The sequence below is a fragment of the Engystomops pustulosus genome, chromosome 1 (assembly GCF_040894005.1).
Source record: "Engystomops pustulosus chromosome 1, aEngPut4.maternal, whole genome shotgun sequence".
Lineage (NCBI taxonomy): Eukaryota > Metazoa > Chordata > Amphibia > Anura > Leptodactylidae > Engystomops > Engystomops pustulosus.
Window position 1 is genome coordinate 175509275 of NC_092411.1, and position 16992 is coordinate 175526266.

At 39.9% G+C, this 16992-nt stretch overlaps 1 protein-coding gene across 7 annotated transcripts in view; it reads left to right on the forward strand.

The window, feature by feature from the left end:
• Positions 1-16992, forward strand: part of PDE4C (phosphodiesterase 4C) — a 487758-nt gene that overhangs the window by 451144 nt on the left and 19622 nt on the right. For 6 of the 7 annotated variants that reach the window (XM_072113910.1, XM_072113916.1, XM_072113911.1 and 3 more), the window contains 4 exons: positions 7883-7976; positions 9164-9336; positions 9557-9655; positions 11921-12085. In XM_072113910.1, coding sequence (XP_071970011.1) covers positions 7883-7976; positions 9164-9336; positions 9557-9655; positions 11921-12085 — 531 coding nt within the window. Of the gene's footprint in view, positions 1-7016; positions 7284-7882; positions 7977-9163; positions 9337-9556; positions 9656-11920; positions 12086-16992 lie in introns of those variants that run through there. The other variant, XM_072113917.1, reaches the window with a different exon arrangement.

The following is a 16992-nucleotide window of genomic DNA, read 5'->3' on the forward strand; positions in this document are numbered from 1 at the left end:
CTGCCCTGTGTCGCTATAAGTGGTTATAACTTCAGAACGCTTTAACATATCCAAGTGATTTTGAAATTGTTTTGTTGTGACACTTAGTACTTCATGTTAGTTGAAAAATGTTGTTGGTATGTGTTGAATTTATGAAAATAACATATTTGGTGAAAATTTGTAAAGTCTCAATTTTTGAAATTGCAAATGCTCTACTTTTTCCATGCGTAGTTATAACAGAAAAAAAATGTGATTACTAACATTAACTGAATTTTTGCTTTATGTCTTGATGGTTTTTTTATGCATTCTCTCATTTTTGTAAGATGTTATGGGGCTTTGGATGCAATTTTGAAATTTAACATTTTATGGCCGAATGAATGCGATTTTTAAAAAAATGTACACATTCTCAGTGGATAAAATACCAAAACGCTGAGTGTAACAATACCCCATATCTGGTGGTAACCTGCGGTATGGGCACATGCCAGGGCATTGAAGGGAAGCTGCGCCATTCAGAGCAGATTATACATTGTCCCTTTTTATTGGCTATACTTATTTTTTTGGAAATTTGGACATATAAGGGCTTATTTTTTTGAGATGCATGAGATGCACTTTACAAATACTTCATTTTAGTGGGTCATTAGCTCATTGATGAGATTTTACACCGCCATCTTTTCGAAGACAAAACGTTAATATGTTTTGGTTGACAGCCAGTTTGGGGCTTATTTTTTGCGTGTTGAGCTGTGGTACCATTTTGGTGCACATAACTTTTATTGATCACTTTTTAGAATACTTTTGTGAGGGGATTTTATGAAAAATTTACATTTTTGGCAAGTTTTTCAGGTTTTGTTTTTACGGCGCTCACCAAGCGGGTCCAATAATATTTCTGCGTTATTGTACAGATTTGTTACGGACAAGGTGATATCAAATATGTGGGGGGGTTTTGGGGGTGATTGTGTTTTTGTGATTGATTGTTTTTGATACATGTATTTGTCTTTATTAAGAACTTTTAACTTTTTTTTTTCTACTTTTACAGGTTGGCTTGAACAAGCGATACTCTGATCGCTTGTTCAACCTCTTCTTCACCTAATACACTGTATTATGTAACACACAGAGCATGCTACCGGGTTCTCCCGGAAGAGGCTGCGCAGCTCCGAGCACTGGCAGACCCCGGAGCTGCCAGCGGAGGACTGCAGCGTGTAAGGGGTTAATGCCAGCGATCGGAGGAAACTCCGATCGTGGGTGCTGGGGACAGGTGCTAGCTGTAACCGATGCTTCTGGTACCGGCTCCGTTGAGGAGCTGGTGCCAGAAGCATGACGTAATGGTACTGCAAAATGCTGGAATGCACCTCCCGCAATGCAGTATTATTACGTCAAATGTCGGGAAGGGGCTAAAGGCACCGTGTCAAATTACAGTATGCATGTTCATAGGCTGACTGAGTTGATACCCTACAATACATCAGTATAGCAGGGTATTATGAACAAGCAATCAGATGATTGCTTGTTCATGTCCCATGGTGGAATAAAATGGTAAAAAAAAAAAGTTATTCAATAAAAAATACAATAATAAAAATCCCCCAAATCCCCATTATCACATAAAATGACATGATTTTGTCCTTTTTTACATTATGTAATACAATACCCACACATACAATATCACTGTGTGCGTAGCAAGCCATAGAATAAAAATAAATAATTACTGAACCCGGACAATGAACTCCGTAAAAAAGAAAACTTAAAAACCTGCCAAAAATTATGATTTTTACCTATTTCATCCCACAAAAAAAAAAAAAAAAATACAATAAAAAGTGTTAAAAAAAACATATCTACTTCAGAGTGCTACTGGTGCAAAGTACTACAGGTCCTGCAAAAAAACAGTAGACAAAAATATAAAAAGGTATAATGGCTCTTCCATGTGCCTCCTGGTGCTGGCGCCCTCTGCAGCCTGTGTGTATGAGATACTTCTATAAACATAACTAACAGCCTGTATAATGATATGAGGTGTAATGGCTCCTCCATGTGTTTCCTGGTGCTGGCGCCCCCTGCAGTCTGTGTGTGTATAGGAGAGATACAACAGCTCCAGGATGCAGCCATGAGTATAGCAGAACATGCCAGGCACTTGTGAAGCTGATGTCTGTGTCTCTCACATGTGTATAGCAGAACACAGCAGGTCAGCAGATAAAGCACAGACACTAGCAATGCTTTACTATACATTACACACAGACATGAGCTGGGGATGGGAAAGAGGGGTGACATCACTTTCTCTTTCCATAAGAATGATTAATGTATGAATTAATTAGATAAAGGCTGGGAAGGGATCCTTGTGAGCTGCTCCAACAGTTAGTGGTGACAGGACTAGTGACAGAGACCTGATGACAGGTGTCCTTCAAAGTTTTCTGTGTATAAGCTGTATGAGGGCTTGTTTTCTGTGTAACAAATTGTCCTTCTTGGTGAGGGTATTTCATATTCCATGCCATGCAATGGGAAGAATCCAAAGGTGACGAAACTGTAGAAAAAAATTTGCGCCATTTTCTTGTGTAAATATTTTTACAGCTTTCACTATACTCTCCAAATTAGATCTCTTATGTATTCTTTAGGTTGGCGCAATCACAGGGATACCAAATTTATATTTTAAAAAAATTCTTTAAATGGTATTCCCTCGAAGACAAGTTTCTTATATGTATTCAGGATAACAAAATTACCGTATATACTCGGGTATAAGCCGAGACCCCTAATTTTACCACCAAAAACTGGGAAAACCTATTGACTCGAGTACAAGCCGAGGGTGGGAAATGCATTGGTCACAGACCCAGTCAAGTATATAGCCAGCCAGCCCCCAGTAGTATACAGCCTGACCCCAGTAGTATACAGCCTGCCCCCAGTAGTATACAGCCTGCCCCCAGTAGTATACAGCCTGCCCCCAGCAGTATACAGTCAGCCCAGAATTAAAAAAAAAAATAAACTATTTACTCACCCTCCGGTGGTCCCGATGCGCAGCGCTGCTCCCCCGATGTCATCGCGGCTCCTCTTCTGGCTTCCCTTCTTGCTTCCGTGCCGTCTTCTTTAACATCGCGTTGGGCGCCGCCATTGTGAGTAAATAGTTTATTTTTTTTGTCCATTTTTAATTATTTTTTTTACAAGTATTGACTCGTGTATAAGCCGAGGGGACGTTTTTCAGCACATTTTTTAATTCACTCTTATTAACAAAAATACAGCATTTCACAGATATAAGTCTAACCTGTCTATCAGTCCTGGTGTACACAATTTCAGTTGCCCCTAGACAAGACCCTGTAACTTCTGACTTGGGGTCAGGCCCCCCACCTTGGATTTCTGTGTGAGATTCTACACGTCCCCTGCACGGAGCTCAGAGACACTCACTGATCACATCCTGCCAGGAGATCGTGAGCAGAGAGAGAGGCTACATACTACAAGGAGATAAGTGATCCTGGTGAAGGGGGAGGCAGGCACATATCTGTGAGATGTAGCAGAGCTCACAGTGTGAAAGTCTGTCAGCCTATGTGTAATTTCATGCATCTCATCTCTCTTTCTATGTGTCTTAGTACAACCTTGTACCCTGATAAATTAACCACATTGTCACCCCACAGAACTAGATGGTCCATAATGTGTCTGCTTAGAGAGGCCCTGTCCACATCCTGGAATTTTACACTGAGTAGCCGAGGGGGAGATAGGAGCTATAGCAATAAAATTGAGAAAAATTGGAAAGTAAGCGGTTAAAATGATCTTTATTGTGTTAGAAATGTGAGAATTTTCTTTCATGGGAAAACCACTTTAACCTATTCAGGATGGCTCCACGTAAATATAGGTCAGCTTTTACTGTGACAGATTGCAGAAAGGCCCTTTATTTACGTCATGACAGTAGTCAAATTTAATATGATATATGGATGCTTCACAGAGCCAGAGATCCACTTAAATTTGTATTTAAAAAGTCGATTTTTTTGTCTATTGCCTTGTAACTTTAAAGGGAATCTACCACATGCATGCAGTGCTACTTTACCAAGCACACTTACATGCTGGTGTGTGCCTCCTGAAACAGGATCCATTCTTTTTGCTTCTAATGGCTTAGTTTTTGAGAAAACCATATTTCAAAATTACCAGACGATGAGCCAGACAAGACTTCCGTGATGTATTCAGGAGGCACAGTTGCATAATTTTAAAAGATGGTTTTCTCAAAAACTAGGAATTAGAATGAAAAAGAAGCAAAATTGGAAGCAAAAAGAAGAACAGATTTTGTTTCAGGAGGACCACCCCAGCATGTAAGTGTACTTGCTTTAGAAGCACCGCACCCATGTGGTAGATTTCCTTTAACCCCTAGGCGCACCAGGACATTATAGTACGTCCCTGGGGATACAAGTTAAGTGCACAGCGACGTGCTATAACGTCCTGCTTCTGGCACCGGCTCACAAACGGAGCAGGCACCAGAAGCAGCAGCTGTCTATCACAGCTCACAGCCTGCGCTAACACCCGCAATCGGAGCCCACTCCGATTGCGGCATGTAAGGGTGTTTGCGCTGTGGATCGGATCCCCCGCGCCGCTTACCGGAGCTGCCCGATGTCCCTGGCAGTCAGACCCCTTCCGGGTCTGAATGTAAAGTGTCTGAGCATGGGCAAGCATGCCAGACAGATTACACTGCTCTACAATAAAATAGTATTGTAGAGCAGTGTATTGAACTTGAACCAGTGATCAGAGCATTGCTGGTTCAAAAAAAAAAAAAAGTGAAAAACACTACACATTATAATAAATAAAAAATAAATACATTAAAATATAAGCCCCTAAAATGTCACTTTCCCATAAAAACACTTAATAAAGTTTAAAAACCACCACAAAAAACCCTGCATATTTGGTATTGCCGCGTCCGTAACAATCTGTATAATAAAACAGAATCATTACTGGACCTGCACGGTGAACGCCGGAGAAAAAAAAAAACGTTTCGAAAAAAGATCATTGTAAGGCGAAAAATTTTAAAGTTATGCATATGAAAGACGGGGATGCTAAAATTAACAACATTTTTGCCAAATTACTTTTTATTTAGTAAAAATGGGAAAAAATATAAAATCTATATAAATGAGGTCTTTTCGTAATCGTGGCAACCCATAGAATAAAAATAATATAATATTTTTATGGTATGGTTAACGGCCAAAAAATAAACACAAAAATTTTCCCAAAAATTGATGATTTTCATTTCCTCCACCAACAAAGAGTTAATAAAATCTCACAAATTAGCTATAGATGCCCCAAAATTACATACCAGAAAAGTGCATCTCATGTGGCAAAAGAAATAAGCTCCTATAGGTCCACATTAAAAAAAAGAAAAAAAATTATAGCCTGTACAATGTGACATAGCAAATCTGATCTGGATGGCGCCTCCTTCCCTTCTATGCCCGTCCGTGTGCCCATACAGCAGGTCACCACCACATATGGGGTATCCGTGTACTCGGGAGAGATTGGGTAACAAACTTTGTGGAGCCTTTTTTCATTTGATCCATTGTAAATGTTTAATTTTCCACCCAAAATGAGTGTATTGTCAAAAAATATTACAATTTGCAGACTGCACCTCCATTTTGTTTTAACCCCTATAAAACAGCTAAAGGGTTAACAAACTTCTTAAAAGTGGTTTTTCATACGTTGAGGTGTGTAGTCTCCGTAATGGGGTAATTTACGAATCTTGCTATTATTTAGGCCTCTCAGTGTCAATTAGAAGATGAGCAGGTCAATCTAAATACAGGTTTTGGTGATTTTACAAAAAAATGTGAAAAATGATGAAATTCTGAGCCTCATAACATTCTAGTAAAATATGTGGAATCTTAAAATACCATGCCAACTTAAAGCAGATCTCTGGCAAATGTAAGTTATTAATTTATTTGGGTGCTATGACTATCTGCATCAAAAGTAGAGAATTTAGAACATTAAAAATAAAGAATTTTTCCAAATTTTGTTTTTTTTCATAACTAAATGCAAAAGATTTCATCCAAATTCAATCCAAAAAATCTCAAAATCCCCTGGATATCTTATAGCAGTGATGGTGAACCTTTTAGAGATTGAGTGCCCAAAGGGAGACTCAAAAAATCTTTTCCCAAAGTGCCAACACGGCAATTTAGGCAATAACAAACTTATTGCTACCAGAATCTTTGAGCTCCATTCCGACACCTTTTCACTCTTTGGACAGGACCAAGCAGCACAGGATAAGTCACTTTACAATAGCAGGGCACTACTTGGACTGCCTGAGACTGCAGGAAGATGCCATGTCTGGCAAACTCTGTGCCTGGGAGACAGCCCGTGTGCCCACAGAGATGCCTCCGAGTGCCATCTCTGGCACCAGCGCCATAGGTTCGCCACCACTGTCTTATAGCGTTCCCACGCTATAACCACTTATAGTGACACAGGCCAGATTTTAAAAAATTGGGCCGCGTCCTTAAGGCCAAAAGAGGCTGAGCCCCGTAGGGATTAAGGGTGGATATGTCCGTTTATACATTACGACAAAAATAATTGCAAATCCCAAAACAAAACTACAGTGATCAGGAGAGATATGAAAGGTTACAATCTATATAAATCAGTGAAGAAAGGAACAGACTCCCTACAGTAGACATCGGTTTTGATGTGATTGTATGTCTTTAGCACAGTGTAGGGAACTAGTGTAGCAAAATGAGAGGCTGCAAGCAAGGTCAGGGGAATGAGCCAACAGTAGCAATCTGAAATCCAGTGACTCTTCTTTCTCCAAACATTATTTCCATGCAGATTTCTAGAGCACTGGAGACCTCTTCCTTCTCCAGTGTTCCCCCACATGTGCTTCTGATCTGTCAGAGGACTTTAAAAAACGAGAATACTAACAACTTTCCGCCGGTCCAGTTATCATCACAGCGCGTCGCCTTCTTCCCGCCACGACCAAGTGTATTCCGACTGGTCGCATCGCCTGCGGTAGTTCCGCCCACTGTGCCATTTCCGGGTTCTTATGTCCTCTCGCTGCAGCAGCTTTGGCCCTGCCCTCTAGCGTGGACACGTTTCGTGATTGGATGGACTCTCATCTTGCCATTGGTCGCACCTCCTTAGTGTGTCTGGGGCTTCTTCTCACTGATTGGCCCGTTTCCTATGCTCTGATTGGTTCCTCGTCTCGGTGCGCTGTGTTGTTGTTGGGGGAGCGGTGCAGGGATTCCCGGACCCCAGCATGTCCCCCGGGCTTCCCCGGGCACCTCCTTGGACTCCCAGGGGGGTGTTCAGTGGCTCATGGGGGATCCCCTAGCACACCCGTGGGTGCTGGGTATAAGAGGATGGGCTGCTCTCTGTGGGCTAAGGTGAGCAGTGTATGACTGTTGAGACGCGGAGGTGTGTGTGATGGAGAGTGATCCTAGCGAAGATGGAGGGGTTTACCCCTATCATACTGCACTGGGTAGCCTGCCATTCCCATAACAGGTCACGCTGTGACTATCACTAGTGCTCTCCATTACTTCACTCACTATATCAGCCCGTGCTTTATTCTATTCATGTCATTGAAGTCAATGCAATGTCAAATGATTTGGTATCAGTCATTTCACATATGGCCCCTGCCAGGGCCCATCTCCTTGCTTCATTTATCTGCATGAGCACTGGAGCAGTGCCCTTCCAACCATTTAGGAACTTGTCCCAAAAGCTACTGGTAGTAATGAATTCTGACACTTCTCATAATCGCCCGTATTGGTTACATAACATAAAAACTGCCCTGTGTGTACAAGGCCTAAAACAGAAAACGAAATAATGTAACAGAAGAGGATGATGAGGAAGATGCAATGAGAAGCACTACTAGGCCCTCGTACTGATATGTCAGGTGCAGCGGACATATTCTACGTTTTAACCCTTCTAAACTTTTATTGGTTTTTGGACTAGGCTGATATATATTCTTTTTGCCTTCTTTCAGTTTAAGAGGATGTTGAATAGAGAACTCACACATTTGTCTGAAACGAGCCGCTCTGGGAACCAAGTGTCTGAATATATATCTAATACGTTCTTAGGTAAGACTTCTGTATTTATTATGGCAGTTTGGACATGTACAGCAGGTATTGGTCAGTGACTTTGCCTCTATGGCCATATGTACTCTGCGCTCATTACAACAATTGTTCTGTTTTTGGTCCCTAATCCCTTTCAGCAGAAATTGACCTAATAAAGCAATAGACATATGTAGTCAAGCAGCAAAACACCTTTCTGATTATGTATCTTTTATGGCACAATGTGAAGGCATCATCCAGAAACCCTATTTTAACGTGATATATGTAAATTGCTTGTATTAAGTCACGGAGCTGGAGAGTTTAGCATGGAAGTCAAGCTCTCCTCACCTAAGACTGTCCCTTTAGTTTTCACTGATGGCCCTGCATCCAGGGACATAACTATCCAGCGTCTTCATCAGCTTGACTTCAGTACTTAAAGTGAATCTGTCACCAGGAATGTCATTTTTAGCTGGCAACAGGTTTCAATAGCCTATGCTATGATGATTTTTAAAATGTCTTTGTTTGAATTCTAAATCATCGCAGCATTCTGAATCATTGCAGTACTTTATATAGGTTTGACTCACATTACCTGGCACTCTGCCAGATGAATGTGGTGAGTCCTTGGGAGAGGGGCAGCTGCAGCCTGTGTCTCCTCATGCATTCTCATGACAGGAAGTGGGGATTGGTCAGGGAGCTGCATGAATGTGGAGGAGACTGACAAAGGCATACACAGACTGCAGCTGATCCCCACCCCAGGCCTCCCCACACACTATTGGCAAGTGGCCAGGTAACATGAATTAAACATATATAAACTACTAAACTGATTAAGAATGCTGACAAAGTCATTTTTAAAAAATAAGAATACCGTAGACTACTGGAACCTGTCACTAGCTAAAATCACATCCCTGGTGACAGGCGCACTTTAACCTGTGACAATTTAGATATCACTTCAAAGTTGAATTCCGGTATGATGTCACCACACTGGGTTATGAATGAAATATGATTTGGAAGGTGTTAATGTACTTGATAATATATTGGTAGTGGTCTATTAAGTCACTTTATGTCCACAAATTCCCTTTAATGAAAGAAATATTCAATATACAGAGTGAGTAGTGGCTCTTCCTCCATGAGTTTGTACACAGAGAGCTGTTAATCTCCGAGCCTGGTTAAAAATAAAATCAGAGTACCATTCATTCTTTTACTGTTTTCACCAGACAAGCAACATGAAGTTGAAATACCCTCGCCAACTACCAAGGAAAAGGAAAAGAAAAAGAGACCTATGTCCCAAATTAGTGGTGTAAAGAAACTCACACACAGCTCAAGCTTTACCACCTGCAATATTCCACGGTTTGGGGTGAAGACCGACCAGGAAGCACTATTAGGAAAGGTAACATTACTGTGCACAGAGTAACAACTGGCTAATTTTAAAATTTGATTTTAGAAAGGAGGAGGCCATGGATAAAACAAAAAGATGATTACAGTCACACTGCCTGGATCTATGAGTCAGTTTCCCTGGTTAATCTTGCTTTATTTAGATGGTAGATTTCCTTTAAGCTGTTCTGAGAACCTCACCTGCTTAAAGTTATTTCTTTTGTTTTGCATTCTAGGAAATAGAAGACACAAATAAATGGGGGATGGATATATTTAAGGTAGCCGAATATTCCGCAAACCGTCCCTTAACGGTCATTATGTACTCCATCTTTCAGGTAAGACAGAAAACATCTTTTGTAGAGTTGGGGTAGCAGTCAAGATATGAAGTTGATCTGTTTAAAGTCTGAAAAATCTTAAATGGGTGATCAATTAAATGAATACCCATCAAAAATATGAGTGTTTAATATCAGGTCTGTTGGGGTCCAATACCCATCAATTCCTGCGGTTACTAAAAACAGCAACCAGTCAGGTCTATACTGTATACATGTACACACTTTTTTCTTTTTTTATGTAAAAAATTTCTTTTGTGTGTCTTAAAAATGGCCCCTTTGATTTTAATAGGAAATACAACTATGTATCTGGTCACCATATTTCTCACCATACTGAAGTGGCCATCTGACCACAACATAAAAAATAGAACATGTTCTATTTTTTATGTTTTTGCAGTATGAACTCTCCATAGATGTCTATAAAAAAGTGCAAAAAAATTCCTTCATACGGTGCTGTCCATAATATATGGCCTTTTTGCGGTGGTTTGCCCAGGAGATCTGGTGACATGGCTGCCAGCCCACCATATTTTTTTTGTGGATACGGCCAGTTTACGGTGGCTTATGTGTTACATACGGAACTGCAAAGGAACTGCAAAATTCATACTGGTGTGTGCATGAGGCTTAAATCGGATGATGTTGATCCAGAGTAAGGCAAAAAAAAACCTACAAGGCTTATGGGACAATAGTAGAGAAATGTTCCTTTCTGACCCCATTATGAACAAGTGCCATTACCACATCTTGCAACAGATTTCCATGGTCTCACTGCTCACACAATAAAGAATCTCTATGGATAACTGCCTCTCCTCTAGGCGAAGAGGATGCCCTCTTGTTTTGGACACAGGCCTAGGTATAAATAGAAATTGGAAAGATCCTTGTACTGCCCGTTTATATTTGTATTTGTACTTTGTACTACCCTTTCCCCTTTGCCATGTTTCTAAATAATCCCAATTTTTGTAATCTGTCATTGTATTCTTGTCCGGCTTTGCCCTCAATAAGCTGGGTTGCTCTCCTCTGTACCTGTTGCAGTTCAGCAATGTCCTTTTTATACGCTAGTGCGTTGTACAGATTCCTGTAGGGATTGTAGAGTTGCACCGCCATTTTGAATCCAATTACAGGCGGTTATATGCCATGTGACCCACTCCCCTCTTCATAGAAATGCACGGCATACGCGCCGTGCACACGGGGAAAGATAGGAGATGTGCCATCTTTCCTCTGTGCCACACCGTATGGCTCCATGCTGCCATTGCCGTCTATGGGGGACGTACGTTCATCTGAATGCAGATGAGCCCTAAATTTGATAAAGTTTGATCATCTGTAATTTTATTCTGATCCACCTATGACAAACAAATCCCAACAAAAATGTTGATCACTCTAGACCAACTAGATCCATCATCCAACAAGAGACATTTTTAATAAATCTGCCTCATTGTTTCTAGAATTTCCTCGCCTGGTTAATTATAAAACTGTCCTTCAAAGTTATTTGCAGTCTCTGGTTTTAAAGAAAAAAGAGTCACAATCATGATGAGTCTAAAAAAGATGAGATTCTCTTGTTTACAATGAAACCATGGTTTTAGGTTCTATAGAGTCCATTTTAAGGATCGCTACGCCTCCAGAAAAATAACATTGATGGTTATGTAACAACAAAGAAGTGGGTTCCCTTACATCCTCCCCCCTCGGCCCCTTTCTTTCCCTTCTTGTATCTATATAGTACAGACACCAGACCAATTAATATTATCACAAACTCCCTTCAGAGTATATAAAATAATGGAGACCATAAAATTAAATATAACACAGACCTCCCGACATGACATATAACCCATTGCCGCACTAATGGACGTACTGTTACTGTGTTCTGTGGCAAGGTCGGTATTTGCTGCATAATGCAGCAAGCGCCTTCCACTAAAACCCACGATTGGTGCTGGCATTGAGGGTAAGGGGCTAACATTCATCCAGACCCTAAGGGTACAATTCATGTTATCTTGTGGAATAAAGAGAGAACCTTTAGAAGTAGATAAATGAACAGCTGTGAGAGTGTTGAATGACTTGTCTGTATGGTGAGTAGTACTGTAATATAATTGTGAAGATGAAAAACCATCACCAAACAACATCAACAAAGATGCAGTCACTTAGGGCCAAATGTGTAATTCATAGAATGGCATGATTTTGAGAATCAGGACTCTTTTGCACTGTGGATTAATAATGCCTGCTGTAAATGAGCAAGGATTCTTAAGAATCTAGGGGTCACTAATTGTCTTTTATTGTATTTTACAGGAAAGAGACCTCTTAAAGACCTTTCGAATTCCTGTGGACACATTTATTACATACATGATGACACTGGAGGACCATTACCATGCGGATGTGGCCTATCATAACAACATCCATGCTGCAGATGTGGCACAATCCACTCACGTCTTGCTTTCCACTCCTGCTCTAGAGGTGACCATTTCACTCTGAATATGTGGACCTGATTTGCCTATCCCAGAATTCATGAAGATTTGTTTTAATATAGAAATGCAAGTTTTTATGAAAAGTAGAAGCATACTTCAGTTTAGGCTTAGTTTAGTTTAGAGGCTATACTTTTGTTTTCTCATGCCTGTATGTTGAAAGTAGTATTTTAATTATATGGTTTTATGTCAAACATAATAAAAACATCTGACCTGCAAAGCCAAACCAAAGCATCACCCATCTACCAGATGTACAGTTGGTATATGATTTGCACAGATATTTTGTATTTGGTCTTCACAACACATACTGGTAGGTTGATTGGATTGTGAGCCCTATGGGGAAAGGGACTGATCTGGCAAACTCTGTGTTCCGCTGTGTAATCTGTGTGTGCTATATAAATAAAGGAATTATTATTATGATAGAAGATAAATATGAAAGATGATAGAGATTTCTAGATGCAGAACTATAAAGTAGATTATATACACAGTAAATAGATATGAGAGATAAATACAGTAGAAGAGAGAGGATAGCTTGATAAATAGAGAAAAAGTGAGATCTATAAATGGTCAGATTATAGGAGGTAGATAACTAGACAGATCGATGATAGATATATAGACCGGAGATCGATGATAAGCATCTTCACCCAGGAATTCAACCAAAGGGTATTAACCATTTTCACTGCCAGGCATTTCTGGATATTTCGTTACCTTATTGGCCAGAGCAATTCTTACAATTTTGACATTTACAAATAAAACCGAAATTGCAGCAAAAAGAATTAAAGTAAACTGCAGCAAACCACATATTTTCTGAAAGCAGACGCTTGCCCCATTTTCAAAATTGCATTAAAGAGTCTATAGACATAGGCACCTTCATGCAATTTTGATTCAAACTGAAACATTTTATAAAAAATACTTAAAATTTGACTTTTATGGAAAAAAATTGCTCCAAACAGAAAATATTTACCTTTACAGCTCCTAAATGTAATAGATGGACATGTGTACTGTTCACAAATGTCCCATATTGATATGTTCACATGAATAAATCATCATAATATCACTAAAACTGAAATAACTAAATATCTGCTGTTCGGTTTGAAATTTTAAGACCGTCACAACCTGCAAAAAAAACCCAAAACAGATTAAAAAGTAAAGGCACCTGTAAAACCTATATAATTTTGAAAGCAGACAACCAGGCGATGCATTTGCCTTTAAGGGAACCTGTCACCAGGGACCTCATTTTTACTAAAGACAGGTTGCAGAATTTGCATTACAATATAATTGTGTGTTATAACTTACTCTTGCACCCTGACACAATCCTGAATGTCACAGGGGCTGGACTTTGGTTTGGATGCATTTCAAAAAACAACATGTGACTTGTCTGTGTTACTCACTGCTCAGAGCTTGGCCCGTGCTCCTGTATAGCTCATCCTGCTCCTTCTCCGAGGTCTCAGCCTGACATCAGTGGGGGAGGGACACATGTTGTTTTTTGAAATGCATCCAAACCAAAGCCCCTGTGACTACCCCAGGATTTTGTCAGGGTGCAGGGTTACTTTATAACACAATTATACAGGCGGTCCCCTACTTAAGGACACCCGACTTACAGACAACCCATAGTTACAGACAGACCCCTCTGACCTCTGCTGAAGCTTTCTGAATGCTTTACTATAAACCTAGATTACACTGATCAGCTGTAAGATGTCTGTAATGAAGCTTTATTGATAATCCTTGGTCCCATTACTGCAAAAAATGTTTAAACTCCAATTGTCACTGGGGCCAAATTTTTTTTTTCTGGATCTACAATTATAAAATATACAGTTTTGACTTGCATACAAATTCAACTTAAGAACAAACCTCCGGACCCTATCTTGTACGTAACCTAGGGACTGCCTTGTATTGTAATGCAAATGCTTAGAAAAGGCAGAGGCTTTTTTGCACTGCAGGTGTCATGGGCTTTTACAATCTGTCTTTAGTGAAAATCAGGTTCCCTTTAACAGTTGAAAGCACAGACTACCCTCATTTAACTTTTTGACATACACAAATTATTAAATAAAAAGTGCATTGAAAATGTCTTGATAATGTACGTTTTTAAATAAAACTCACATCAAAGGGGAGGTTTACTCACAAATAGGGATTTAAAAATAATAACACAGATGCCCAGATTTATATATACCGCAATACACAACATCAAGAATTTACACTCTCAAAAATGCTAAAACACATGACATATTTGGTTGCTTTCCACAATTTTTTTTAATAAATATATTATGCTCAAAATAAAAAGCTTCTATTCTGTCAAAATCATCTTTTTTTTCCCAGAAATCCCCATGTAAACAAGAATAATTTTTTCATTCATACACACTACCACCTTCATGCAACTTTGCAGCAAATGGTAATAAAATGCAAAAATTGCATGAAAATTCTGAATTTCCTCTAAAATATGTACAAATCCAGAATACTATATAGAATACTTTTAGGAAAGTATATTTTCTTATATATATGTACGTACATACATACACACGTATGTATGTGTGTATATATGTGATATATGTATATATATACACACACAGTGCCTACAAGTAGTATTCAATCCCCTGCAGATTTAGCAGGTTTGATAAGAAGCAAATAAGTTAGAGCCTTCAAACAAGAGCAGGATTTATTAACAGATGCATAACTCTTACAAACCAAAAAGTTATGTTGCTTAGTTATATTTTAATAAATGTTAAACATAATAGTGTGGGTCAATTATTATTCAACCCCTAGGTTTAATATTTTGTGGAATACCTCTTGTTTGCAATTACAGCTAATAATCGTCTTTTATAAGACCTGATCAGGCCGGCACAGGTCTCTGGAGTTATCTTGGTCCACTCCTCCATGCAGATCTTCTCCAAGTTATCTAGGTTCTTTGGGTGTCTCATGTGGACTTTAATCTTGAGCTCCTTCCACAAGTTTTCAATTGGGTTAAGGTCAGGAGACTGACTAGGCCACTGCAACACCTTGATTTTTTCCCTCTTGAATCAGGCCTTGGTTTTCTTGGCTGTGTGCTTTGGGTCATTGTCTTGTTGGAAGATGAAATGATGACGCATCTTAAGATCCTTGATGGAGGAGCGGAGGTTCTTGGCCAAAATCTCCAAGTAGGCCGTGCTATCCATCTTCCCATGGATGCGGAGCAGATGGCCAGGCCCCTTGGCTGAGAAGCAGCCCCACAGCATGATGCTGCCACCACCATGCTTGACTGTAGGGATGGTATTCTTGCGGTCGTATGCAGTGCCATCCAGTCTCCAAACGTCACATGTGTGGTTGGCACCAAAGATCTCGATCTTGGTCTCATCAGACCAGAGAACCTTGAACCAGTCTGTCTCAGAGTCCTCCAAGTGATCATGAGCAAACTGTAAACGAGCCCTGACATGACACTTTGAAAGTAAAGGTACCTTATGTGCTCGTCTGGAACGGAGACCATTGCGGTGGAGTACGTTACTTATGGTATTGACTGAAACCAATGTCCCCACTGCCATGAGATCTTCCCAGAGCTCCTTCCTTGTTGTCCTTGGGTTAGCCTTGACTCTTCGGACAAGCCTGACCTCGGCACGGGAGGAAACTTTCAAAGGCTTACCAGGCCGTGGAAGGCTAACAGTAGTTCCATAAGCCTTCCACTTCCGGATGATGCTCCCAACAGTGGAGACAGGTAGGCCCAACTCATTGGAAAGGGTTTTGTACCCCTTGACCCTCCACGATCTTGTCTCTAATGGCCTTGGAATGCTCCTTTGTCTTTCCCATGTTGACCATGTATGAGTGCTGTTCACAAGTTTGGGGAGGGTCTTAAACAGTCAGAAAAGGCTGGAAAAACAGATAATTAATCCAAACATGTAAAGCTCATTGTTCTTTGTGCCTGAACTACTTCTTAATACTTTAGGGGAACCAAACAGAATTCTGGTGGTTTGAGGGATTGAATAATAATTGACCCATACTTTTATGTTTAAAATTTATTAAAATTTAACTGAGCAACATAACTTTTTGGTTTGTAAGATTTATGCATCTGTTAATAAATCCTGCTCTTGTTTGATGTTTGAAGGCTCTAACTTATTTGCTTATTATCAAACCTGCTAAATCTGCAGGGGGTTGAATACTACTTGTAGGCACTGTATATATGAAAATATACTTTCCTAGAACAGCAAGATGTGGGGAGGTCATACATACCCCACATATGTATATTGATCAAAATATGCAGCAAAGGGAACATGACAAAGCAAAACAAACAAAGCAAAATGACAAAAGTCATCTTTAGATGTGCGCCATTGTATTCGCTGCACAATAACAGAACCCTCCGTGGCTCATAATAATTTGAATGAGAACGTCATAACATAGGTATAAATAATGGAGGATGGTGTGAAGTAACTTTATTCCGAACATGAAATGAAAGGCAATAAGAGAACAAGTGTGTTCTTAGATTGTTCTGGATAGGACAGGGTTAAAAACATGAACATTAGTTGATATTACCCCTTATTAGAATTTATTAACATATGAAGTCAATATTTCGATTATCTGTGAAGTGCAGCAACTCCTTTGAGCAGTGAATTCTCCCTTTAGCCTGCTGGCTAAGAATCTGGAGGGGGCTACATTTCAGGGGGCTGTATCTCTGGCTCTGTGATACCTAGAATCTCGCTTCTTTTCTCCTATGAAAGAGGAGAATCTCCTCTTTTATATGAATCTATGTTTATATTTTTAAGAAAACAGAGATATTAACTGTTAAAGTGCCATCTCGTGTGATTTTTATATATAAAAATCGCACCTTAAATTCTCACTTCAAAGGACACCTGTCATCAGGTCTGTGTCACTAGTCCTGTCACCACTACCTGTTGGAGCAGCTCACAAGGATCCCATCCCAGCCTTTATCTAGTCAAT